We start from the raw sequence: 27418 nt of genomic DNA on the forward strand, positions 1-27418 counted from the left end.
GATAATAAAACCATCCATAGAAGCTGGGACCTTACCTTTCTTTCAACTTTTGACAGTAAATACCTGGGCACAGGACTTCAAAGCAAACACAGATTCCCCCTCCCCCTTAATATTTAAGAATTAAAAGATGATGAGAAATAAGGACAAAAGCCAAGAGGAGGACAGTTCGCTACACAGCAATGCATCGAGGTATGAGCTATCAACTTTCTTTCTTTCTTTTTTTTTTTTTTTTTTTTGGGAAACCTCAGCTTACACTTGTTTACATTGACAGACATGGATTGCTGTCTGTATTTCAAGAATTTTCTATCTTGGGTTGATTTTTAAAGCGTGACCTTGAGATTGCTAGCATGCCACACCCTGATTTTTTGGTAACAATTTATGAAAGTTGAGTTGTGACTTAAGGCCTCTTACAGCATTCAGAAGGTGAGGTACTTTTATACGGAGGGGCCTTTCCTAGAAACTGTAGTTTTTCTGTCAGTAAATTTTCAGTTTTTAGGTTTTCATGCTGCAGAAAAATGACCTTGTCTGTTTAGCCATTGCTGCATTGCACCATTTTACATACAAGGCAAATTTTTTTCTTTGAAGAATCTGGGATATTCAAACTTGTAACCGAGGGCCATAGAGCAGCCTGGTAGTAGTAAATTATAGTAAATAGACATTTGAGAAAGTTATATGAATGAAAAAATGTACATTTAAAAACGGAATCACAAATAGGACTCTTTGACTGATGCCTTTCAGTTTATATTTTTGATTGTTTCTTTTGATAACACGTGACAATTTAAAATATTTTTTATGACTTATCTAAACCTTAATAATTAGTTCCTGAGATCATTAAATCTGTAACCACAAAAATCCTGGAATGCTATTAATGCTTCAGCTTTGTGTGTATTACTGTGACAATGGAATTGTAAATTTTATGCTTAAAATGTTACAAGGTTTATATTTGTGTGTATTAAGACAGTTCTTTCTGGTTGGTAATTGTATTTCATCCTTATGTTTTAGTTGGTGCTGCTTTAAATGTATCAATTTATTTTGACCGAATCCTCTGGAATGCTTTCTCTTCTGAAGCTTTTTAATGTACTGTTTGTTTAAATCATGATTTGTCTCCCATTCCCTGAAGTAGCTTATCAGTGATTGAAATAATAAAGCCTATAAGATATTTTTGTTGTATGACTGTATCTTTATGTTAATTTAAAGAATGCGAATGCATTTCTGGATGTGTTCTTATGATTTGTCATGTCATAGTTTTAAAATCGTGCAGCTAACAAGGATATGATTGGTTACTTGATCCAATTTTGATTTTACTTTATAATTTTGCATAAAATTATTTTTCTAAATTAGTTTGTAAATTTGGAAGTTTGGAGTATAGTTTATTACAAATTGATGAATTTTACTCTTTACCAAAATATTTTGAGCCTTGCTTTTAAAAATACATTTCCAAATTTTGCAAATTGAATAGTTAGAATTTTGGATATCTTTTAAGTTGCCTCTGTAATTATTGGGCCAGATATAGGACAGAAAACTTCTAATGCAAAACTAATTTTCTGGAAAGTAACATTTTGAAGGTATAGGAAGCTCCAGATATATTTGACAATTATGAAAGAACCAAAATTAAAGTTGTCACTCCCTTGAGTATATGATTTGCATAGTCTCACCAGGGTTTTGGCTTTCTCGTGCAAGGTTTTTTGTTCATTGATCAGACTAATTCAAAGTGATGTTTTTGAATAAACTTACTTTTATCAGGGTAATAACTTGGGCATTGTCATGCATTTGATTCCTTTAGTCAAAAGAAGCAGGTTTTTAATGCTTTTGCCAAGTATATTTTAAATCATATACTTGATGAATGTCCAAAATACTCTAGTCTGGTTGGAGTTACTTTTAAATTACTGTTACCCTTAAGTTATATACATTATTCATGTATGTACACAGTTAAGACATCATTTCCTTTAAAGATTGTAAAGTTTAAAGAATGTTTGTATTGTTTGGGTGACGATATTTCTCCGGAGTTGAAATTGATGTTGCTCTTGTGCAGCTAGCTGTTCTGTGTCATCCAATAGGTTGACACTGTAGAGACTTAATTTTGCAAGTATAGCATTTAGGGAACACAACTAAAAACACCATCTTTGCAGCCTGATTCTGCAGGGAATGAAAGGAATTGTTTTCAGATCAAGTAAAATTTGTAACAAGAATCACTCGAGAGACTGGGATAAACTAAAGTTTTAAGAAAACTTGTTTTCCTGTTTCTGAAACAAGTACTATTAATAGTGATTGTATTGTAATTTTTTTGAAATGAATTCTGAAGCCTAATGTGCTTTGTCTATCACGATTTTTGGAGATTAAATGTTTACTTCTTAGAATGTAATTTTAAACATTTCACATTCATATATTTCTAAATACAGAAGTTTTAGTGATGGACATATAAAGTATGCCAAACACTTACCTAAGTTATATCCAGGAATGGAAACTAGAGGAAAGGGAATGCACATGTAATCAGTCGAGTGCACGAATTTGTTCTAGGTCGCGGCATTTCTAAACTAAATAGTAAATGTCTTATGTAAAAGTCGTCTGCCTTTGACCCATATTTTGGAATCTAGAGGTGTGGGTAAATCTTAACGTTTTTTGCTAGGCTCTTAGCCTTGTAAGGCGGGGATGACTAGAAAAGGCATATGCAGTGCTTGTGTACTGGAACAGGCAGTTTTAAGTGGCAGCCATTTTATGATGCTGATAATACTTTTTAAAAATCCAATTTTTAAGAAGGCTGAAAACAAACGAAACCTAATATTAGAACATCCCTTTCCCCACGTTCCCATTAGTACTCTGAGGATGAAATAAGGGGCAGCTCGGTAGTTGGCTCAGGCAGCAGTTCTCGGAGGCCCTGGCATCTTGGTGCAGGTCCAGCTCAGTCACAAAATGGCTGTTCCTTTGTGCCGCAGCGCTGACAGACATACTGCATTGCACTGTGTACTCGCCAAACAGCAGGAAGTTGCTGTGCGGAGTTCAAAGGCCGGCCGGAGCTGGCGGCGGGTGCTGATTGGCTGTGTGAGCGCCTGGTAACAGCAGGGTCAACGGTGGCGCCGTCAGGCTGGTCCCGCCCCTTGACGTCAGACGGCGTGGGCGGGAGAACGGCGTGACGCGTTGCTTCGTGCGTCGGTCCGCTGCTTCCTCTGGGCTCGGCTGGTGCCGGGGGCGGGGCAGAGGGAGGGAATTTTGGTCGGGACTTTCCGGTGGGCGGCTTCTTTCCGGACCGATTTTGATCCTTGCAGTCCTTAGGCCTGGTCTGTAGTGGTCCACACCACACCCTACGGTGTGTTCCTGAGCCCGTTCTTGGAATGTTTGTTCTCTTTTGGAGAAAAGATACAGTAATTGTAAATCTCCCAGTAGTAGTACGCTAGGTTTTTTATTTACAGTTTTCGCTTTTTTTTGTAGGTTCCGGTGTGTTTTCTCCCGTTTAGTCCCTCTTTCCGTGTAAAGAGATTAGTGAGTTTCATTTTGTTCCCATTGGTTGAAAGCAGTTCAGTGTGAGTGGAATGTTTTTAATTCAAAGGCCTTAACGGGTGTTTAAGCTCTGTCATACATGGCTCATAAACCAAGGGAAGAGCATTTGAGCTTGTCCCCGTGCATTTTTACTTGGTATCAAACATTTTCTCAATTGACATTTGAGGAAGAAAAACTCAGGTCAGTATCTGTTTAGTGGTTTGTAAGAATCGCAGTGGGGTAGTTAAAAAGAAATGGTCTAGGAACGTTTAGCTATGACTACAAGTGTCAGTGCATTAGGCAATACATTACTGTTTTTTGTCAGCAAAGTATTAAAAGTGAGACTGGCACTGGCTTGAGACTCAACCTTGACTAGTAGCAGAATTACTTGTTAAGGCCTTAAATGCCTGGGCTGTAGTTGTAGTCTCCCATTATTAGTTCATTTTCTGGCAAACAAACTTCTGTGTGGCTGCTCTTTTCCTGCCTTGTTTGGGGTACCTAGTAATTTATTTTTAAAATCGTTTACCAACTACGGCTCTAAATTATAAATAATGAATTTGACCTTGAAGAAAAAACGTTAGTACATTTTCTTTGTTGTTTACTTAAATATTCTTCATTCCAGTATATTTTAGGAGTATCAAATAAACTATTCCTTAGACACTATTAGCAGTTCAGTAGAGTATACTTTAAGCGTGGGCAACTGAGTAGTGTGGCAGCATTTCATTCAGCGTTGGCCAATAAGTGGCAGAGGGAGGCAGACCTGTGAGTTCAAGGCCAGTATGGTCTACAGACAGTTGACAACCAGGGCTATACAGTGAGACAATCTTAAAGAAAAATGGTATGGGCCTCTTTGGTGCTCCTAGAAATGTTTTTATGGGCGTTTGTGAAAGGAACAATTCCTTGTAATGGGTTTTATAAATTTTCCTTAATCCTGGTTGTTTACCTGAATTTTTTTAGTAAATTATGGGATTTTCAGATTGTTATACAAAAGAATTACACAGAAAAAAATTGCTCCATGTTTATTATGCACAAAATGCTTAACATCCTTAGAAATCTATGTTTTGTGAAGTGGTTTTGTATTTACTTGTTTCCAACATTTTAAGGGGTTTACCAAATAAAAGGAACAAAAATAAAAGTATCTTGACACTAGAAGGAAAATAGTAATTCTATCTTCCAATTTTATGTGTTGGAATTAAATTATATTAGTATTAGGTTTTAGTGTTTGCCAAGCATTCTTCAATTCTTGTGGGTTAGAATTCAGTAGTCAACATTGCATTGAGTGTATGAGAGAATAAACAGTTTTAGGAAGATATTTTCAGCCTGGATATTACACTGTACGAGTTTGTGTGTGTTATCATCACTGGTCTGCTGATTTAGGAACTGCTTCCAAGTGAACATATCAGAATATTATTTTAGGTCTGCCCTTTGAGCCTTTTCCTTTATGCCCTGTGTAAATATGTCAGGAAGTGCCAAGAAACCGTGTGTGTGTGTGTGTGTGTGTGTGTGTGTGTGTGTGTGTGTGTGTGTGTGTATTTATGTGTGTGTGTGTGTTTTCACTATTTAAAATTTGGACTTTGGTGGGCCTTGGTTGACACTTAGTCCCAGCTCTCAGGAGGCAAAAGCAGCCAGATCTCTTGAGTTTGAGGTCAGCCCAGTCAACAGAGGGAGTTCCAGGACATAGAAAAACCCTTTCTTGAAAAACCAAAACAAACAAAAAATCCCCCTTAAACGAAACAAAACCCTTTTGTACTTTGTAATCTTTTTTTTTTGGACTCTTTTATGATTAGTGCCTTTTGTAGATTAACACAGTGAGGGTTGGGAGTTGTCTTTTCTTGATAGTCTGTAAGAAGCCCCTGGGTTTGGTTTCTCATTACATAAACTGAATGTGACAGACCTGAAATCTTTTTATTTCAGAAGAATAAAAAGTTCTGGAGAATAAGAAGTTCAAGGTCATTCTCAGCTTTGTAGACTTTCAGACTAGCCTTGGATACCTGAGATTAGGGCTTCAAAATAAGATAAAAAGGTGCAGTAAATGGAGGTTTGCAAACAATATTTGATATGTTTTGCAAGCTAATTGAGGAATAACTATATACTTTTATTTCAACTATGACATTCAGATTTTATTATTTACTTTACTGTAGTGTTCAGCACAGCTGTCTAAATTTGTGCCACATAGTTACTTAGCTCACCTGAGATGTCCACACCCACACCACCTCTCCTGGAAAATTTGGCATAGTGAACTTTTCCCTAACAAGAAAATTGTGTGACTGCTATTAAGTCTTCTTCTTATTTATTTATTTATTTATTTATTTATTTATTTATTTATTTTTGGCTGATTGTGGGCAGCTATAACTGAAGATCCTTAGTGCTTTAGCTTTTCCTGACTACTTTAGAACTTTCTTGAGTTCTAAAGCTTTCTTGAGGAGTGTTACTTTTAACAAAGAAACTTTAACACTTGCCCCTCACTTTTGCTTATCAATAAAATCAACTTCTACATTGCTTAGGAAAGAGTTACTTTTGCATACCAATAGAAACAACTTCTAGCTTGCCTATCTCTCCAACTATCTATCTATCTATACACACACACATATATATGTATATATATATATATATTGTCTCTTCAACTTTTATGTTGCCAGTTATTACTTGTTTTGGAACTTTAAGAGATTACTAAGAAAATGCCAGAATAAAACTAATTCCACCCAATCAGCAAATGCCCAGGGACTGTTTTCCTTTTTAAGTCAGCAATTTAATTTAGCACAGCGGGTTACTTTGTTTATATGTTTGCTGTGACCTCTGATCCCTAGTCAATTTGTGCTTTAGTTGATTAGGTGACACTGGGCCAGAGACTTCTGCAGAGCTATACTGGAAACATTTGAACTCAAATTAGGACATGAGAGTCAGGTTTTTCTGAAATAAATAAATAAGCGTAGAAGGAAGCTGCCATTTATGTCATGTTTTCTGAAACAGTTTGAGCACTTCATTTATGGGCCTGCTTATGGATGGATCACCCTGTGTTGGGGTTTCAGATACCTTCCTGGCTCACTATCCAAAAAGGTTTTTGGATTCTCTTGTAGTTTAGGGAAAGTAGGTTCAACTGTTTTTAAAATTTATTCTTTTTTTTTGTGTATTAGTGTTTGGCTGTATGAATGTATGTATGTATACTATGTGAGTATGCTTATTGCCCTTGGAGGCCAGAAGAGGGCATTGTATTCCCTGGGGCTGGAGTTATTGAAAACTGTGAGCTACTATGTGGGTGCTAGGAATCACATACATGCATCCTTTCTAAGAGTAGAAAGATAGGCTCAGCCATCTTTCCGTTCTCACCCCTTTAAGGAGCTGGGTAAAGGTTAAGCTTAATTTTATGTATAATTTTTAGTCACGTTCTTGCTAGTCAAGAACTGTATATGTAGTTGATATCAATTCAGCTTTTACTGTAGTACTAAAACCCTCCAATTTACATTATTTGGGGGCATAAATTTTCTCATCTTAAATGTAGAACTTGTTAATTATTACTGGGTTGTGAGGATTAAGTATTAGAATGCCTCTAGAGGTCCTTAGGAAAGAACCTAGCACACTGAAAGCACCCAGTAAATGTAAGATACTAGTAACATTTTAATTTATTACTGCTCCCCTAACCCTTTCCCTGTAGTTTTAAGGGCCTTCTGAGACAGTTTCTGCTTAAGTGCCCTCCCTGGTGGTTGTTTGAGTTATCAAAATCTGTTTAGACTTTAGGGGAGAGATTTTCAAGCATTATCACAGGAGGCATGTCCCCCTTTAAAATCTTGGGTGCATTTTGTATTACAAAGTCAGTGTTATTCCCCCGTGAGAGCCCGATTATTCTTCCTGTTGCATGAGTCACAGCCCTGGCCTTTGGCGTCTGAGTTCCTTCCCTTCCTTCCCCTCTGGTAATTACTACCCGTTTTATTTAACTCTGTCCCATTTTGCTCTTCAAGCTGTGACTAGTGAGCTTTTCTAGTAGTAGTTAGTTGCAACCCATCTAGTTGGCTAGTACAGTATCCATTTCTCTCTCTCTCTTTCTCTCTCTCTCTCTCTCTCTCTCTCTCTCTCTGTCTCTCTCTCTCTCTCTCTCTCTCTCTCACACACACACACACACACACACACACACACACACACCCCACACCCATGTCTGCTGTGCACTGTATTCCCTGGGAACTATAGTACTAAGACCTGGGTGATTTTGTTGTTACTGTTTTCCACTTCAGTTTGTTTGTTCCTCTCAGACATTGAAGGTCTTCTAAAATGTTCAAGTACAGCCCTATCTTTCAGACTTAATTTGTAAAAAACATCTCTTCATGTGGTTCAGATTTACCAGAGTTTTCCATGTGTAGTGTCTCCATGTCTTCCGGATCTTCCCATGGAACATGTTCTTACTTTCTTTAGTAATAACTGCTGGCCTGTCACATTCTCTTTGTTGATAATTTCAGGCCAATGTTTTTAGTTTGTTGTTCAGGAAATAAGAGATGGATGGAATTCTGAGAAAAGAAGTTAGAGGTTTAGTGGAGGGGAAATGTTCCTGTGTTGAGCATTCTCCAGCTCTAGGCATTTGTGTCAAACTTGGAGTGAGGAACTTTTTTATATAGGTGGAGTTCCTCCTATGTCTTAATTTGCTGTACGTTCTGGTGGTCTCATTCCTAGTGTATTTCGTACTCACACTCTTCAACTGGATCTGGGATTTTGTTTGGATATTAATCTCTTTAAGTTTGCTAAGTACCTTCTCGAATCTTAAAAAGAACTACCTAATTTCAGTACATTTATGTTCCATTCTGATTTTACCTTCCCCTTGTTATAGAGGTAATTATCTTACCAGATTATCCAGGAGTGAAGTATAAATTGCAACTGGCATCAAGATTTTAAAATTGATTAAAAACAGTCTTTAGGGAACCTCATATATGTAGTCTGTCTTTTTGAAACAGGGTCTTTATACCTTTGGTTGGCTTATAACTCACTCTGTAGGCCAGGCTGGCTTTTGAACTTGGTCTGCCTGTCTCTGCCTCTGGTGCTGTGATTAAGAAAGGCATGTGTCACCAGCCCATGCTGCTTTTTTTTTCTTTTTCTTTTTGATATATGGTCTCTCTGTAGCCCTGGCTGTCCCAGAATGCTGTTATAGACCAGGCAATCCTCAACTGAGGTCCATCTGCATCTGCTCCAGAGTTCGGAGGCTAAAGACATATACCACCAGAATCCCGAGTGGCCCTGTGTTTGTAATCTTTGTAATTGATAGTTATCAAGTCTGTAGATGAAATGGTTGTGAGAGACTATTTAAAAGAAAATAATGAGAAGGCTCGGTAAGAGCTGCCATTCTGTGAACCTATCCTTCTTCCTGAAGAGGTATGATTATCATCCCTGTTCCGTAAATGAGAATATTGAAGTGTAATGTAGTCATTAGTGGAATTCTGACTCAGGTTTTTGATAGCTGGTTCTTGGATGGCTGTTGATTCAGAAAAAGCTATAGAAAAATTAGGCGGGGCCATCCTCTTCTGCTCCTAAAGTTTTTATATTTTTGTCCGCCCTCCCTCCCTCCCTCCTTCCTTCCTTCCTTCCTTCCGTGGTATATATAATTCGTGCACATACTGAGGCCAAATGAGGATGTTGGGTAACCTCTATCACTGCCCTATTCCTTTGAGACAGGTTTTCACTGAATATGGAGCTAGACTGGCAGGCTTCTCCCTGTGTCTCAGCACTGTATTTTCAGACCACACCTGCCTTTATTTTATTTTATAAGACAGTTTTCACTATGTAGTTCAGACCACACCTGCCTTTATTTTATTTTGTTTTATAAGACAGTTTTCACTATGTAGTTCTGGCTATCCTTGGAACTATGAAGACCATGTTGGCCTTGAACTTAGATCTGCCTGACTCTGCCTCTTGTTCTAGGATTAAAGGCATGAACGCTAGCTATTTTTAATTTAAAGATTTAATATACTCATATTTTGATTATGACTGTTTCTTGTATTATGACTGTTTTATGTTCTGGTCCCTTATAGACCAGAGAAGGGTGTCAGATCCCCCGTGGAGCTGGAAAGGCAAACAGTTTTGAGCTGCCCTGAGGGGCTGGGAATGGAGTCTGGGCCTTCTGAAGGACACTGCTCTGACTCTGGGCATCACCAGCCCCACACGTGGCTTTGATGAAGATTGTGCTGATTTGAATTTCAGGTCTTCAGTTTTTGTAGCAAGTGCCGTTACTGCCAAATCTTCTCCCCAGCCCACCATTTACATTTTATTTTACTTTTTTGAGACTAGGTCTCTGTTTTAGCCTTGGCTGTCCTGGTACTCACTGTTTAGATCAGACTAGCCTCCTGGAGTGTGGGATTAAAGGCCTGCTGCACCACTCACAGCCACCTTTTTTCATCTTAAATAAAAAACTCAAAAGAGTACTGTGCATTGTGTATATGACTTTCAAAAGACCATTGTTTTACATCAAAATCTCTAGCGAAAGTGTCGCCATTGAAGTGGTTTCCTTGGCTGTAGTTAAGGTAAAAATGTAGGTGGATATATGGCCACTGAAGTGGTTTCCTTTGGAGCAGCTGCATTCTGAAAGTGTTAGGTAGAGGGAGAGGTCTTGGAAACCTTGCACTTATGTTTGGCTTACTTTACACGTGCACTTTGCCTAGTCTAATTTATGCTTGTGGTCTCTCCACTCTATTCTAAGTTTAGTTTTTGAGCACATTTTGTTTTGAGAATTACCTGGATAATGAAAACAAGCATGACTGACGATGGCTTAATGATTAGTGTGCTCCCTGCTCAGATTCAGAGAAAGCTGCTTGACATCCACACAGGCAGGATACAGGTGCCAAGGTCAGAGTTGGGACTGGACCAAAGTTCTGTTCACCCTTTTTCTCTTTAACAAAAGTTTGTCTTTTGAGTTTAGTTTTGTTATATATCTTTATATATTTTACATTATATTTATGCTTACATAGGTTGAATTCTAAAAATATTCTTGCTAAGAATTAGGCACCTGTGTTGCTTATCAGTCATATACCTAGGCCTCTTGCTTGGAATTGCTAAAATGGAGTACTTTAGGGACTGTACCCAGGAGTCTGTATACTTAACAGTCTTCAGTTGACTGTAGGTTTCAGAGTTTCGACAACAGGATAGGGTTGTGTGACAGGTGTATAGAAAGCTATCAACAGTTTGGATCTCTGTTCTTTTTTTTTTTCTTTTTTTCGGAGCTGGGGACCGAACCCAGGGCCTTGTGCTTGCTAGGCAAGCGCTCTACCACTGAGCTAAATCCCCAGCCCCTGGATCTCTGTTCTTTTTCTCTACTTTTGGAGATGGTTTCCCACAGGCTGGATTATAATTTGAGACAGTTCAGCCTTGGCCTCCTGAGTGATGTTTTTGGTGTGTGAGCCACCATCATCTGCCATTTTGCCTATTTTTAGCTGTAGAATTTGGGGCAAGGAATCAGGAGGTTTTTTTTAAATCTTTAATGAAGCAGGGTTAGGACAATGGCAGTTTTATGTTGTGTGGCTTCTCACCCCCATTTTATCTTTTTTGGACATATATTTGGCTATTATCAGGTGCTGGGGTGCTGTTGACATCTAGTGCATAGGAGTGTGGGACGCTAAACAGCCTACAGCCAGACAACCTACAGCCAGACAGCCAGACAGCCAGACAGCCTACAAAGGTGCTCCCTCCACAGTCCAGCTTCAGCTCTGTCAAAGGTGTCCCTGTGTTTAGAAAGCATGTATGACAGAAATGTGGAGTTTGTGCCACAGTGGATGTTGGTGGGTGCTAAACTGAGACCCCTACCTTGTTTGTTTTCTTTGCTAGCTCTAAGGACTCTTGAGGACATGGGAATACATTAAACATTTATTGGGATCGGTAACTGGGGCTTTTAATCCCTTTTGATCTTATAAAAGTCTTTAAAAATTATAGTCTACAAGTTAGCTAGTAAGAAAATAGACTTGGAGGTTTAAAAGGAACTCCTGGCCATTTATTCTTAGTGTTGAGAATGTAAATATCCCCTTTGATGGTGGTTAGAATCTTGTTTATGAGTTCAAGGAGGTTTCCTTGTTGCTTCTCTTCAGCTTGGTGTAGTCTTGTTTTTACCTGAGTGGAAAACTTTGTTTTTGCCTTTAGTATGTAACTTTCCAGATCCTGATTATGCATACTATTCTCCATGTAGATCATTTCTAGCTTCTTTGATGTAATTCACACCCTCATTTGCCAGGGTCAGTAGTGTGAGGATGTGGTACGCCATTTAAGTTGATGAAATGTCAGTTGGTTAGTGGGAGCAGAAGTAGAATGAGAAAGCTTAAGGTGACTTCTGCCTGGTCCCCCACGAGAATTTCAGAAACAACTAGATAAGTGCTGAGTATCCTCCCTGCCCCAGCCTCCAGAACAGCTAGGGTTATAGGCTGTACTACCAGGTCTGTTACTCTCACCCATACTGGGACTGAACCTAGAGGGCCTAATGATTGATGGGAAAGCCCTCTGCTGCTCTAAACTGCAGACCATTGGCTGCCTAATTTGAGAAAAATGGTTGAGATTTAGCTTGTTATTCCATGAGATCGTTAGTACCATTTTGTATATTTTTCTTTAAAGTGAAAGTGAATTTTCCTATAGAGAAACGGCAGTTTTTAACAGAAACTTGAAGGTCTAATTGGGTTTTATTAGTGACTGAGGAATGGGTAGCATTTCATCTGTAAGTAGGAAGGCACGGAGAGCAGTCAATTAGAAGTAGGAAACAAAAAAACAGACAGTTGGGTTACTGTAGGTTGTAAGATAGAGACAGCTTGATTGTGCCAATGTAAATTGCACTGAAGGTAAGGTAAACAATTTAGAAGTTTTATCCTGAGTGACTCCATTTTGATTTTTTTTTGACTGGTATATTAATCCACTTCAAATCAGTGGCCTTCCGTAGATGAATAGTGAAATAGATGTCAGTGGAAGTGACATACTCAGACATACGTACTCAGTTCCTGCTGCCACCACTACCTTGAGAAATTCTTTTGAGTTAAAGCAGGACTCATGGCTTCACTACAGAAAATAATTTCATTCCAGGTTGATTCTATATATGTATTCATATTAATAATATATTGTTATACATAACTATTATTGACTATATTATATAATAGTAGCACTTATATAATATATAACAATACTATATTTTTAATAATTGGTATTACATATAATATAATTTAGTGATATATACCAAAGAGATATATTTGCCTGGTATACTTGTTTTTATTTTGTTTGGTTTTTTTAATTTCAAGACAGGGTTTCTCTGTGTAGGTAGCCTTGGCTGTCCTGGAACTCTGTAGCACAGGCTGGCCTTGAACTCAGTGATCAGCTTCCCTCCGTCTCCCAAGTTCTGGGGTGGTCACTCAGGACAGTTGTGAGCTTGGGTTCCTCAAGGGAGTTGAGATTAAGGTCTTTGTAGCCGTAAGTAAGTACTGATTATATCTTGAAGGATGCTAAAGGACAGTGTCGTACATGGTCTTAGTTGTTGTCACCCTCCATTGGCCTTCCATCCCCCCTTCCTCTTCTGCTGAAACCCTCTTCTGAGGGACCTTTTCTTTTTGGGGAAGTTTGGTAGGGTGGTTTCTAATTTGTGTTGGGTGTGATGACATTTGATAAAGTAGAAGCCTAGGGCACTGACTTTTAGGGGAACTTAAGATATACAGTGAACAGCCTGGCATTGTGGTGTGCAAATTTAATTCTAGCAGAGGCAGGAAAATCTGTGAGTTCAGGGCCAGCCTGGTCTACTTAAAAAGTTCCAAGAGAGCCAGCCAACCAGCCTGCCAACCAGCCTGCCAGCCAGCCAGCCAGCCAGCCAGCTAGCCAGCTAGCCAGCCAGTCAGCCAGGGCTGTGTAGAGAAAGAAACCCTGTCTTAAAAATAAAATCAAGGTGTGTGTTGAGGGTGTGTGAAGGGCTTTGTTTAGCCTTGTTCTGAAGAAAAATGTCTGAATGTAGTGAAGTCATACTTGGAGCTCATTTGGGCAAATCTGCTGTCACTGTGGTAGCTGGGTTGGAATTCTTTATTCCCAGTGGCGAGAGTCTTTAATTAGATTCCTCCTTTCCTCCTGCCATTTCTCCTTTATATTCCCTGTCTATCTTGATCTGAATCCTATCATGAGCTGAGTCCTAGGAAGGGATCATAGGATAAAAAGAAACCTTGTTAGCCATAGTGATATTCCTTTAGCTCCCCCACTTATAAGGTAGAGGAATTTAGATCTTTTTGAGATCTTGGTTGGTCTACAAGTTTCAGGCTATCCAGAGTTTAAATGAGTCCCTGTTTCAACAACAAAAACCAAATAAGCCTTTTAGAAACATTACGAAAAAAGCAGAGATGTTCAGAGAGTAAGTTTTACTGACAGTTAAGACATAGCTACAATCCCATCACATCCCTTTACAGCTGTCATTTTATGCTAACTTGGCAGAGAAAATATTTTAAAAATGTTTATAGTCCGTATAATTTTGTTTTAAAATTTATATTTTTAAAATTGTCTCTTGTACTTACAGATATAATTAAGCCCTAATTTTATTCCCGAAGTTAATTCTGTAATATGGATAATTCACATCTTGTCTATTTCATTCTTTCTTTTTTTCCTTCTGGCTTTGCATAGTTTTGCTCTGAGTGTTACTTTGATTTATCCAGCTAACATTCATACCTATGTATTGATTTGGAGGAATTTTTTTCTTTCCTTTTTTGGAGACAGGGTTTCTCTGTATCCCTGACCTAGAACGCACTGTAGACTAGGCTAGCCTTGAACATAGAGATCCACTTGCTTTTGCTTCCCAATTGCTTGGATTAAAGACATATGCTGCCACTGCCTAGGGCTTATACATATATTTTTAAGAACCATTTCTGGAACAGTCAAGATAAGTTGTCAATTTGACCTTCATATATGTGTCATGGCATATCATGCATATCATACACAATAAGTAAAGAAAAAGAAGAGAAAGAAGTGTTACTGGTTAACATCTTTTCTCTAAACCTGTCTAAACTTTTAGTTGTGTTGTAACTACTGTTTTCCTTACTACCTTATCATTGGTTAATATTTTTGTTAGTTTTGGCAAAATATATAAAATTATCTCCCACATTACTAATGAAGTTTAAGTTTTTGATGTTATATCTTGATTATATTTTTTTATTATATGTTTTAAAGTTTATTGGCCATTTTAGTTTCTTTTACGTGATTATGTTTTGGATTTTAAAAAATTATTTATTTTTATTTTATGTATATTGGTGTTTTACCTGTGTATGTGTGTGTGAAGGTGTCAGATCTTGTAGTTTTAGACAACTCTGAGCTGACATGCAGGTACTGGGAATTGAAGTCTGGTCCTCTGGAAGAGCAGTCATTGCCTTAAACCACTGAGCTCATCTTTCTAGCACTCCTTCTAGACTTTTGATATGCCAGTCTTTGTATGTTGAATATTTTTCTTATCAGTACATTCTCACCTTGGTTTTCCTGATTTACTTGGCTTAGCCATTTTTTTTTTTTCATCTTTATTAACTTGAGTATTTCTTATTTACATTTCAGTTGTTATTCCCTTTCCCAGTTTCTGGGCCAACATCTCCCTAACCCATTCCCCTCCCCTTCTCGATGGGTGTTCCCCTCCCCATCCTCGCCCCATTACCGCCCTCCCCCCAACAATGGGGGTTCACTGGGGGTTCATTCTTGGCAGGACCAAGGGCTTCCCCTTCCACTGGTGCTCTTACTAGGCTATTCATTGCTATGTATGCAGTTGGAGTCCAGGGTCAGTCCATGTATAGTCTTTGGGTAGTGGCTTAGTCCCTGGAAGCTAAGTTTATACTATAACAAAATGTTAAGTGTCCTAAGATTTGACCATAGGACAAAGACTCTTTAAGACCTCTTTAAAGAGTCTTAAAGCTTGAGGAATTGTCTGTTATCAATGATTCAATAGCTCTCCCTTCCCATTTCCGTAAGGATACCAAGCCCCAGCCCCAGAGGAGCAGTCACAGGGCAGCTTGGTTGATTTCATAATGTGAGTGAAGAATGATCAGTGCAAAGCTAGCATTACCCCAGGGTGGGAATACAGATTCTGTAGTTCTCAGATGTTATTAACACACGTGGACTGCATAGACTCACTTAAGGATTAGGCTTTTTGTGTATTTCTGACACTTAACATCTATAATGTGAACTTTGTGTGGATAGCTCTTTGTGGGATTTCCTTGCATTATTCAGAGTTTGCATTTCACCAGCAGTAACTACAAAGTTCAGCCATTTTGTGAGTTAGGAAAATAAACAGTGTGCTGAAATGGACGGTTTGGACAGAGAACCCACAGGCTTTCTCTTTTAAGTACGGTGGTGTTGTGCTGGCCTCTTGTGGCCATTTTGAAAATGATACTTTAAGAAATGGAAGTGACCCTGTTGGTTTTAAAGTCCAGTTTGAGAAAGACTGATCCATTTCCTAAAAACCTTAGTAAAGCTGTTTTTTCCCTTTTCTTCTTTCTCTTTCTCTTTTGACACATTTTTTTGTCCAGTTGAAAGTATACATTTTGTTTGCAGTTTATAGTGTTTGAATAATTTTCAATTGAATGTGCTTTTTATGAGGGTGTAGTAGATAATTCATGTGAATTTAATTTTTGACTGCCTTGTTAACTACTACATCTTGAAAGTCAGATTATTATATATTCTATATTATTATATAACAGAAAGTGCTTTTGTTTGAGGATTGTCACATAAGAACTGAATTTGCCCCACCTCTACTCCCACCTCCTTTGGATACAGGACACAGGCTGTGTCCTGATCTTCAGGTTCTCAAGTGTTGCTATTAAAACATGTACCACTCACCTGGCTGCCCTTTTTATTTAGCCTTAGAGAATCTCTGAATCGATGTGATGGTTCCTGTGTAGAGCTGATGTATTCGGGATCACTCCATGTTAGGGAATGTCACGTCACTTCAGCTGTTGTTTTCCCGTATTACAGGTTTTAAAAGGAATTTGTTTTCCACAGTAAGGGACTCATCCTCTTAGGCTTGTCACCTCAGCACTAGGACGGCAGAGGCAGGTATGGCTAGCTTACAAAAAATGGGAGAAACCAAAACAGCAACCTCTCCTCCCACAAACCTTTATTAAGGTTTTAACGAAAATCATTCCTTCTCTTGGAATATGTTATCTTAATATCTAACTTGCTTGTTCTAAAATAAAGCTCCTCCTCCTCCCCTCCTCCTCTCCCTTCTCCTCCTCTTCCTCCTGATTTTTGGAGACAGTATCTTTTGTGTAGGGTTGAATGCCTTGTTTTCTTACCTTGATTTCATTCTTCTGGATGTGTTTGTACTAGTTAGTGAACTAGTTTATACATTGAAAATATTTAAGAGTTCTAAGCAGCTGTGAGTTCATCACTAAAGCCACAAAAATGCTTATATCTTCTCTGGTTACATCTTTTCCTCAGCTTCACAGGTGACCGACTTTATTTTCTTGGGTTTGGTTTTAGTTGTATTTTAGTTTTTTACTTTTTATTTTACAAGCATAAGCAGAATCCACTAGCATATTCCTTCCCACAGAATGAACTACTCTTGACAGGTTTGTAGACTAACATTTACATACATCAGAGTGTGCTGATGGGTATGTGGGTGTTTTGTGATAATTGTATGCAGTGTTATATTTCTAGTGGTCACTTGTATAGAAGCAGAAACATTGCTGTCCAAAAAGGTATATAAAGAATATAGCTTTATTGGTTATACTGAGTGATGGGGAAAGAACCTAAATATTCCGTTTAGAAATAAAGATAAGACAAATGAATCACAGATATTTATAGATTATTGGTAAAGAGAGCAGTCTGAATATGACCAGACAGTGAAATATTGTGTGAATGTGGCAGTTCATAGGGAACTGTTCTGGTGTGGCATTCACACATTATTACAGCTGCTGTGAGTCCTGCTTTTCTGCACAAGACCAAGAGCCTTTGTAGTTAGTTGTACTGTTTTCTGCAGTACACTGAAACTGTGTCTTATCGCTTCTTCTGGGTCATTAAACTGGTAGGTTTGCATTTTTTGTTATGTTGGAATATTTTCTCAGAGAGTATGTTGATTATACTGTGTTGCTCTGATAATTTTAGTAGTGATGATTGCCATGTGATTTCACACACAAGTTCTCGTTTGTCTCAAGTTCATCTGGAAAATGAAGTCATTTCAGTCATTAATCACTAGTCCACTAACACAAGGAAAATTGACAAGATGGCCTTAGGTTTCAAGCCTGTTCTGAGGTTGACAACCACATTATTTTTATAGGCTGGGACAAATGGGAGACAAGGTAATGAGTCAAATAAATAGCTGGACTTTAAAAAAACTTAGATTTTATCGTTCTTTAATAGGTGTTGGGACCAAGCCTCAGATTTATAAATGAACAGATAGCACTGTACCACTGAGCCACACCCTTAAGCCAACCGCTGGGGCTTTGGACTCAGTTTCCTTGGGGCAGGAATCGCTGAGCAAAGTTGAGAGGTAGCACAAGGTGGGAGAGAGTTGAAGTCAATCCCCAGGTAGGGCTGCCAGTTTTCACTTTTCATGGCAGTAATTGCAGCGATGGGTCAGCATTTGGAAGTGTCTAAGGCTGAGCTCGGCACATGAGAGAGCAAAGCATGCATTCCTACAGCAGATGATACTCAAGCTCTCGAAGTCAGATACTTAGCATAAGCACTGTACAGGGGTTGGAAGTGAATGGTACTGCCATTTATGCCACGCCTCTACAAGTGTTACACAGAGCAAATGGGGATGAGGGGAGGAATTGAAGAGAGAGCAAGGGATTGGAGAGAGGGCTTAGCAGCTAAGAGGCTTTGTAGACCACCTGGGCTTCAGTTCCCCACAACCACATGATGGCTTACAGCTGTCTTAAGTCCAGTTCCAGGGCATCTTCTAGCCTTTGGTACATAGACAAACACAGAAACAAAACACTCATACACAAGACATGTCAGAGCCTTCGTTTTCTGGTTCATGTGAGATGGCCACAGAGATCAGGCCAGGGTGTCCTGTCAGAGCTGTAAGTGCAGGCCTCTCTGTAAGTGCTCATCAGTTGCCTAGCTTCCAGATTCTTCCCTCGCCTCCATCTTAGGACGCCTCTTCTGAATCTTTAATGTATAAGGAGGTTTGGTAGCTAAATCTCTCTGTACAAATGGTGGGGCAGAACTAACAGTCCTTTAGTGTTCTGAGTTTTCTGGTATTATTGGCTGGGAGAACTTTCTCTTAGACATACAGTTCTGAGACTAGATTCAGACTCTCAAAGCATCCATGTGATTCTTATGATTCTTGAGATGGCTGATACTAGTTACAAGTTGGCCCAGCTTGGGGGACTGGAGAGATAGATGGCTCTTCAGGTCAGAGCCTGAGCTGCTCTTTCAGAGGACCCCAGCTTGATTCTTAATAGCCTTGGGGATCCATCTGTGAGTACTGTACAGACAATGGTGCATGCATGCAGGCAGAATAGTGATATACATAAAATAAAAATAAAAGAGAAGGTAAAACTAGAAAGGGAGAGATGTGATAAAGTACAGATGGCTAAGCAAGAGGGAGAAGGCCAAGTTCCTTCAGTCTGTCTCCACAGGTTTGTTCTGGAGAAAAACATGCAGAAAGTAGTTAGCATATTATCTGACATTAAGAGGCGATCAGGCAGTCTGTGTTTCTATCACCTTTCCTCCTTAGAGAATAGTTTTTCCATTTTCACTTGACATAAAGTCCTTTGTACTGTAATGTGCTTTTTGTAGATTTGGATCAATACAAGTTTCCAGTAATTTCTTTTCTTTTCTCTCTCTTGTTTTGTCAGCAACTCCTGTGTTCCAGGCTGGTCTCCCTCCCAACTTGTTATGTAGCAAAGGCTGACTTTGAACTTCTAGTCCTTCTGAGTATGCACCACTGCACATACATACATACATACATACATACATACATACATACATACTACATACATACGTACATGCCAGGGGCCCTCTGCTGTCTTTGAATGCACACTACCAACCCAGTTACACCCATAGCCCAGTTTCCATAGACCTTTGTTAAGTGACCTCAGTTCTAATTTGGCAGATACAGTGGTGATAAATAAGGAATTTCCCTCTCTAACTTCCTGCTACTGTGTCTACCTCTCAACCTACAGTTCCATTTTGTGGCTTTCAAGATTGTTTACCTACTCAAGATTGTTCTTTTCTGAGGGTTTGGAATGAGGAAAGGGAGGGGAGCAGGGTGTGTACCTTACCAAAGAATGTGGGGTGTGGCATTCTCGTTAGAATCCTAGCTTTTGGGCTAGAGAGATGACTCAGGAGTTAAGAGCACTGTTTGCTCTTCCAGAGGTCCTGAGTTCAAATCTCAGCAACCAAATGGTGGCTCACAACCATCTGTAATGAGATCTGATACCCTCTTCTGATGTGTGTAAAGACAGTTATTGTGTGTGTGTGTGTGTGTGTGTGTGTGTGTGTGTGTATGTATGTATGTATGTATGTATGTATAATAAATTTGAAGAAAAATTATGGCTTTGGAGGCAGGACCTCTGGACTGTAGATAGTGAGTGTAGCTCCCTACTTGAGCTGATCACATGTCTCTGAGAACCACTGATCTGATGTTTGCCTTCTTCCTTTTGGGGTGGCTTTATTTTTGTCATTTTTGAAATTATTACCTTTTATTTAGAAACGGGTGGGCATTTGGTACTTAAAAGATGTTGTGACATTGTTCCAGTGAGGTCAGAGTCCCTTAAATACTTTGAGCTATATAGTTTTATCTCATTTGAATGAAGGGACCTATATGTTCTCCTGATTGTGTGAAAATATGTATAATACCTGGTATATGTATCAGAAAATGATAGGAAGGTAAAACATTGCTTGCAGTACAAGAATAAGTGAATTTGAAGATGTGGATGTTAAATTGCTGAAATTATGGTCTGAAGACATAATCACCAGAGGATTTGTAAAAAAACATTTATGTATGTGGCAGTTTTAAATGTTTCTAAGTCTTTCTCTCACTGCCTGTCTCTCTGTTAAGTCATTCAGCCTCTGAAGAAGCTTCGGCTTCAGACTCTGGCAGTCAGTCTGAAAGTGAGCAGGGCAGCGATCCCGGAAGTGGACATGGCAGCGAGTCCAATAGCAGTTCGGAATCTTCTGAGAGCCAATCAGAGTCTGAGAGTGAATCAGCAGGTTCCAAATCCCAGCCAGTCCTTCCAGAAGCCAAAGAGAAGCCTGCCTCTAAGAAGGAACGGATAGCTGATGTGAAGAAGGTATCTCTTGAGCTGGATATTGCAAATTTGCTACTATCTAGGACCAGCTAGCAGAGTGTTTCCAAAGAAGGTTGATTACTATGTCTTTTTTTCCGTTTCTGGAGATAGGGTCTGGTGTACCGTGGGCTAGCCTGGAACTTGGCTTGCTTGCAGTACAGTCAAGACCGGCTTTACACTCTTGATCCTCCTGCGTCAGTCTTCCACATTCTGAGATTATAGGTGTGCACCATCATGCCTGGCCAGTTCTTCCCTCCTTGTCCTTTGCTTTCAGACAGGGTCTTACTGGATAGCCTGGTGTAGCCTGGAACTCTTAATCTTAAAACTCTCCTCCTTCGACCCTCGTGCTGGGATTACAGGCCTGGGCCATCTCTTGCCTAGAGAGTTTCCTTGTCTGAGTAATAGAAAACAAACCATGCAACAGCCTGAACAAAGGCAACTGTAGTTATCTTTTGCTTATTAGAAAAGAATCTTGTAGCAAAGAATTCAAAAGGCAAAAATAAGGTGCATAACATTTTCACATTGATTACAAACCTTGGAATACATTGTTTTTTTTTTTTCTTTTTTTTCTGGAATTACGTGATTGGGGCTTCATCAGCAGGTGTGGGAAGGTTCTTTTTTGGCCGGAGGGGCATAAGATATGTAGCCCAAGAGGCCAGGATGACCTTGAACAGCAACTCCTTCCTCTGCCTCTGTTGGGATAAGAGACCTGTGTTATCTTTTGTGGTGTTGGGTTTGAGCATTGTTGGGACGAATTTTGCCAGCTTCCGCACTTCCCAGCTCACCACATAAGAACTTGTACGATTTTATTTGAGAGATGTGTATGAACTACTCAAAATACAAAAGAATATTGCTTTCCACTTAAAAAAAAAAATTCAATCCACCTGAATGAAGTTTTATGTCTTTATCTTTTAAATTTAAGATATAATCTAAAATGCAAATTTGTATTCATATTACTTTTCATATTATAGTTGCTCTTAGATTAGTTTCAGCCATTTGGAGTTCTTATGGCAGACTATGGTTGAACAGTTATTTCCGTTTTCAGCATAGTTGCCACATAATGGTATTTGGCTTTTATGGGGGCATCAGATGGTGTCCGAATGCTGATGGCTAGGGATAGGAAAATTTACTTTAGAATTTGTTTATTTACTTATTTACTCATTTGAGACAGGATCTCACTATAACTCCAAGACTAGCTGGGACACTGTAGCCTGGACTCCTCAGACTCAGAGCTGCCTCTGTCTTCTGAGTACTGTGATTAAACACATGTGCCAAGATACCTGGCGACATGTGCGTGTGTGTGTGTGTGTGTGTGTGTGTGTGTGTGTGTGTGTGAGAAAAGAGAGAGGGAGAGGGAGAGAGGGAGAGGGAGAGGAGAGAGGAGAGGAGAGAGAGAGAGAGAGAGAGAGAGAGAGAATATGAATGAATGTCCTGGAACTATATGTAGACTAGGTTGGCCCTGAACTCATAGAGATCCACATGCCTCAGCTGTCCAAGTACTGGGATTGAAGGAGTGAATGTACCACTACACCCCTGCTCCTGGCATTTTTTTTTCTGGCTTGAGAAAGCATTATTGAGATTAGATTTGCATATTTAGCCTCCACCACCAAATAAATATATACATATATGAACATGTAGGATTTCAAGATAAGATTACATCTTCAAGAATATTGAAATCATTTTATGGTTAAGGCGATCAGTCCTAAAAAGGTAAAAACACATAATTCTATGTGGCTGGGCCTAATAGAAGGATTCCTTTAAATGATAAATTCCAAAAACACTGCTTTCTATTTACATCTTATTTACATGCTGGCTTCCCAAGTCTTCCCCTAACAGGAGGAAGGTTTCACTATCCATGTAGGGAGCGCTCAGTAGTGGGTGAATTCACGTTACTCTTTTTTTGAAGAGCAGAATCAGATGTCCTCTAAAGGACAAATAATACAAGCTGCTTTGGGGTGTAAGGTACAATATGACATATAGAAATGCCCAGCGTTGGGCCAGTTGCCTGGGCAGAGTTCCGAGTGAAAAGAGAATGATGGGGTAGTCATCAGCCTGATTTAGTTGTTTCAGTCAGAAGTTTTCTGCTGAATCACACACATAATTTCTCATCTAGCTGGGGTCCAGAAGGCATAGGTGTGGGTGTGGGTGTGGGCAGAGAGGCTGGAGCACGAGTCTCCCTGTCTCCTTCCTCTACAGAGTCCGCCCCGTGTGCTGTGCAGTCCCCTGCCTCCTGCACCTGCACTCCTCACTCCTGCCTGGGTACTTTGACCTTTAAAATCGGGATAATTCTAAAGCCATTATTTGGGAATCTGACAACACCGAATTACAAAGTTACATTGGATTCTAGCTCTGAAATGCTTATTCCTTATAACTTTTTTAGGTTATTCCTTGTTTTTTAGTTTACTGTAGCTGGTTTTATGTTTGTTTGGTTTTTATTGTTTAATACTGCCTTCCTTTGCTTAATTATGTTGTGGGGTTTTTGTTTGTTTTTTTGTTTATCTTTTATGAATTTTTGCTTTTTTACCCTGTTTTCTACTTTTTTTCTCCTGGTTAGGATTTCAGTCTGCTGTTCTGGCTGTCCTGGAACTCACTGTGTAGACTAGGCTGGCTTTGAAAGCACTGTGATCTGCCTGTCTCTGCCTCCTGACCACTGTGTTGAAAGGTGTTCAACGCCATGCCTAGCTAGGCATGTGAAATTTATTCATCATATTAAAACTTTTAAGAGAAACAATGGGATAGTGCTGTTCTAAACTTGGGACTTGGTGTCATGCTCCTCCCCTCCCTGCCCAGTATATCTGGGTACTTTGTGATTACTTTCCTATTACAGTTTCAGAGAGAAATAGCCACATGGTTGAGAGTTTACTGTCTGGTTCCCTAAAGAAAACACCCTTCTGTGTAAACATTTTACTGGCCTCAGTGGCTTCTAGTCCTTTGCATGTACTTGCCTCGAATTTCTGAATGTTTTTGTGACATTGGCTGCAGTTTTTGTTTTTAATAAAAGCCATAATCCTAATGTTGGTTTTCTAACATCTCTTCCACATGTTTAAACATGACTAAACATCTTCACATCAGCCTGTCACAGTCCATTCACCTTCCTTTTGCTTTCCTGTGATTTCGTTTAAAAAGCACAGAGCATGTGTAACATAGTAATCTCTGGGGAAGAGAGTAGAAAATAAACACCTCAGTTAGCCCCTCTTTTAGGTTTACATTTTCAAGTCCCTGGTGAAAGGCAAAGGGCTAACAGCTGCTAGTGGACTAAAACAGGGATGCCGGGGACAATGCAGAGGAGGCTCTCACCTCCAGAACCTGGAGCTGCCTACGCTGCCTTGTGGGATTGGATTCGGTGAAGCCCTTCTGCTTGGGTTTTTGTTTACTGTTTCTAAGTTGAAACTGTAAGCATCAGGAAATTTAAATTAAAGTACGGACTTCCTCTGCTTTATATTTAGTGGAAGTAATGAGCATCACATTTTAGCTGACTGACGTTAGCAGTGTTGGGGATAGTGTTAATTGCAGTGGAGGCTTTGTTAAACTTTCTTCATTAGGATAGTACTTATTCTTTTGAAAGGATACTGCTTAACTTTCTCCCAAACGTAGCAAAACAGCCCTTTGACTTTACAGGATTCTGTTTGATAAGAAATAAATATTCTGATAATGAAAATAGTGAGTGGTGTTAGGGAAAGGACTCATGTGCAGTCTCTTCATTTTGCAGATGTGGGAAGAATATCCTGATGTTTATGGGGTTAGGAGGTCAAATCGGAGCAGACAAGAACCATCACGATTTAATATTAAGGAAGAGGTAAGAAAAGAAGTATTCAAGGGGGTGCGCTTCACTTCCCCTTTTCACCTCATCTGTGACTGCTGTGTTCTACTAGTAAAGAGACAGCTCCAGGTGTGGCCTCTGATTGGACCTTTCCGTGAGTCTATAAGTAGAGCAAGAAGTAAATACTTACCAAATAATTAATGTTTTAATCCTGTATTTATGGTGTTACAAGCTTTGAATCAGAACTTGAACTTGAGTGTAACTGATTGTGGTAAGTTTGCTTTAGACACCTAGCATTTTGTTTTAAGTGAACAACTTACCTGCTGAACAAATGGATATGGGAGTGGTTTGGATTTACTCCAGAGAAAGGAAAGGGGAGTGTTTAATGTATTCATGTAAGCTTTATTTTTCCGTCTCGATTGTACTGTGGGTTAGAAAATTAGTTTCTAATATATTCATTTTCTGTTCTAACTGTGAGAGATGGAGTACTTTGTTTTAGTGATGGGGCAGAACCTTGATTCTTTTTTTTTTTTTTTTTGGTTCTTTTTTTTGGAGCTGGGGACCGAACCCAGGGCCTTGTGCTTCCTAGGCAAGCGCTCTACCACTGAGCTAAATCCCCAACCCCCAGAACCTTGATTCTTGAGCATGCTAAGCAAGCACCCTATCTTACCTCCATCACACATGATTTTTAAAGCCAGTATTGTGTGTTGGGTTCTCACATCTTTAGAGTCAGACTTGTTTCATACTTCCTGGATTGTGTCATTGTTTTGTGAAATCTCTCCATTTAGATTTGTAAATTCTGAAGGGCTACTCTTCCTCTGTCTTAGTGAAATGTCCTCTTTCTGCCTTAGGAGGATTTTGCTATTCTTAGCTATGTGACATTCTTCTGATGGAAGCTATGCATTGATAGCCAAATGTTGGGGAATTAGGTACAGGTTTTAGTAAGTGTCCTCTGAACATCAAGTCACGCCAACACCTTCATGTTTATGCTGTTTGAGTTCTGAGTGACTTCTGAGCTGGTGTGCATGTGCTCCTCCCATAGTTCCCAGACCACTGAACCATATTCCTTATATCCAGTTACATGTGTATACCGCTCCTGTTTTATATAATCAATACATCCTTGGTTGGACCCAAGACTAACAGCAGTAGGAACAATGCCACTTTGGTTTATTTGGGGAAAGATGCTGTCACACTGTCCATGACTATAATCCTTCCTTGGCTTAGTGCTCTTAGCTCTTCATTCATGATTTCTGATGCTCATTAATTGAGTCTAAAGTAAATAAGTCAGTAGGCAGTGCCTTTAAGGCACATTCACTAAATTTGGTATTTTTTATGCATTGTTAGATCTACAATGACTTGTATAGTTACTGCTAGCACATGCGACTTTTAAATTTTTTTTTTAAAGATTTTATTTATTTTATATGTGAGTACCATGTCACTCTCTTCAGACACACCAGAAGAGGGAATCAGATTGTGTTGCAGATGGTTGTGAACCACCATGTGGTTGCTAGGAATTGAACTCAGGACCTCTGGAAGAGCAGTCAGTGCTCTTAACCGCTGAGCCATGTCTCCAGCCCTGATTTAGAATCATGTACAGTTTAAAATGTATTTCTCAGCCCTAGTATGCACATGTCAAGTGCTCAGTTCCTATGTGTGGCTGGCTCACTGTGTTGTACAGATAGGTTCAGAACATATATGGGTAGTATTTGTATTTGATACTGCTGTTTTAGATGACTCTGAAGTGTAGACATGAGAAAGAGACACTGATTTTCTGTCTAAAGTCTCCCTGTGAATTAAAGTCTAATCATTTCTCCCCCTCCCACACTGAAGGCAAGTAGCGGGTCTGAGAGTGGGAGTCCGAAAAGAAGAGGCCAGAGGCAGCTGAAAAAACAGTAAGTCTTTCATGGGTGAAATGACCTTATCTGACCATTTCAAACTTGTCTGCATTTATGGGACAGTCTTTGTGTTCTGTCTGTCCCAGGTCTCAAGATTCTCAGTTTAAGTTTGTTAGAGCTCCACCTCCGGCTTAAGTTCTCATAGCCCAATTAACTCAGTTAATTTTTTTTCTTAAAAGTAAGCAAATACTAAAGTAGACATTGTATTCTTGCTAAGTATGGAGCAGATTTAATTTGGCCAATCTCACGTTGATATGGTAAGATTCATATTGTTTGGGCACCCATTTTGTTATGAAATACATACTGTTTTCATATAATTCTAAGATTGCAGTTTGTAGACCAGAAGCTTTTAATTCTTGAGCTTAGAGTTAAAATATTTTATAACAAACTATATTCTGTTCATTATTTTTTTGCAGCATTAGAGATTGAATATAAAGCCTTTAATATGCTATAGGCAAGCATCTACCAATGAGCGAAAGCCTTAGTTCTGTGCTCATTAATTAAGGAAATTATTTTCTTACAATTAAATTTAAAAAAGCCTTTATTTTTGTATGTGTGTGTATATGTGTGAGTGTGCATGTGGAGGTCAGGGAACAGCTTGTGGGCATCTTTCATGTAGGTTTGTGGATGGAATGCAGGTTATCATGCTTGGAGGTGTACACCTTTATCTGTTGAACCATCTCTTGGGTCTTATTTTTTTATTTTGACACAGGACCTCAAGTGCCATAGGTAGGCCTTGGTCTTATTGTGTAGCTGAGCTGAGGATGACCTTAAACTCTTGGTCTTTATGCCTCTTTTCCAAATTCTGGAATTACAGGTGTATAAACCACCCCCACCCCCCCACAAAGATTTTTTTTAAGACATTCTCTCTTTTTTTTTTAAAGATTTATTTTATTTATTTTATGAGAGCTCTATCTGCATGTATACCTACATGCCAGAAGAGGGTATCATATCACATTACAGATGGTTGTGAGCCCCCTTGTGGTTGCTGGGGACTCAGGACCTCTGGAAGGTTAGACAGTGCTCTTTCTTAACCTCTGAGCCGTCTCTCCAGGTTCAGAGTCTCATCCTTGCCAGAAGCACAGGCCTTGCTGTGAGCGCAT

At 39.3% G+C, this 27418-nt stretch overlaps 1 protein-coding gene across 1 annotated transcript in view; it reads left to right on the forward strand.

The window, feature by feature from the left end:
- Positions 1-27418, forward strand: part of Chd2 (chromodomain helicase DNA binding protein 2) — a 112270-nt gene that overhangs the window by 2577 nt on the left and 82275 nt on the right. Inside the window, exons 2-5 of the mRNA XM_032893412.1 lie at positions 57-189; positions 20432-20663; positions 24370-24456; positions 26251-26312. Coding sequence (XP_032749303.1) covers positions 128-189; positions 20432-20663; positions 24370-24456; positions 26251-26312 — 443 coding nt within the window. The 5' untranslated portion in view covers positions 57-127. The remainder of the gene's footprint in view (positions 1-56; positions 190-20431; positions 20664-24369; positions 24457-26250; positions 26313-27418) is intronic.

This window comes from Rattus rattus, chromosome 2 (genome assembly GCF_011064425.1).
Source record: "Rattus rattus isolate New Zealand chromosome 2, Rrattus_CSIRO_v1, whole genome shotgun sequence".
Lineage (NCBI taxonomy): Eukaryota > Metazoa > Chordata > Mammalia > Rodentia > Muridae > Rattus > Rattus rattus.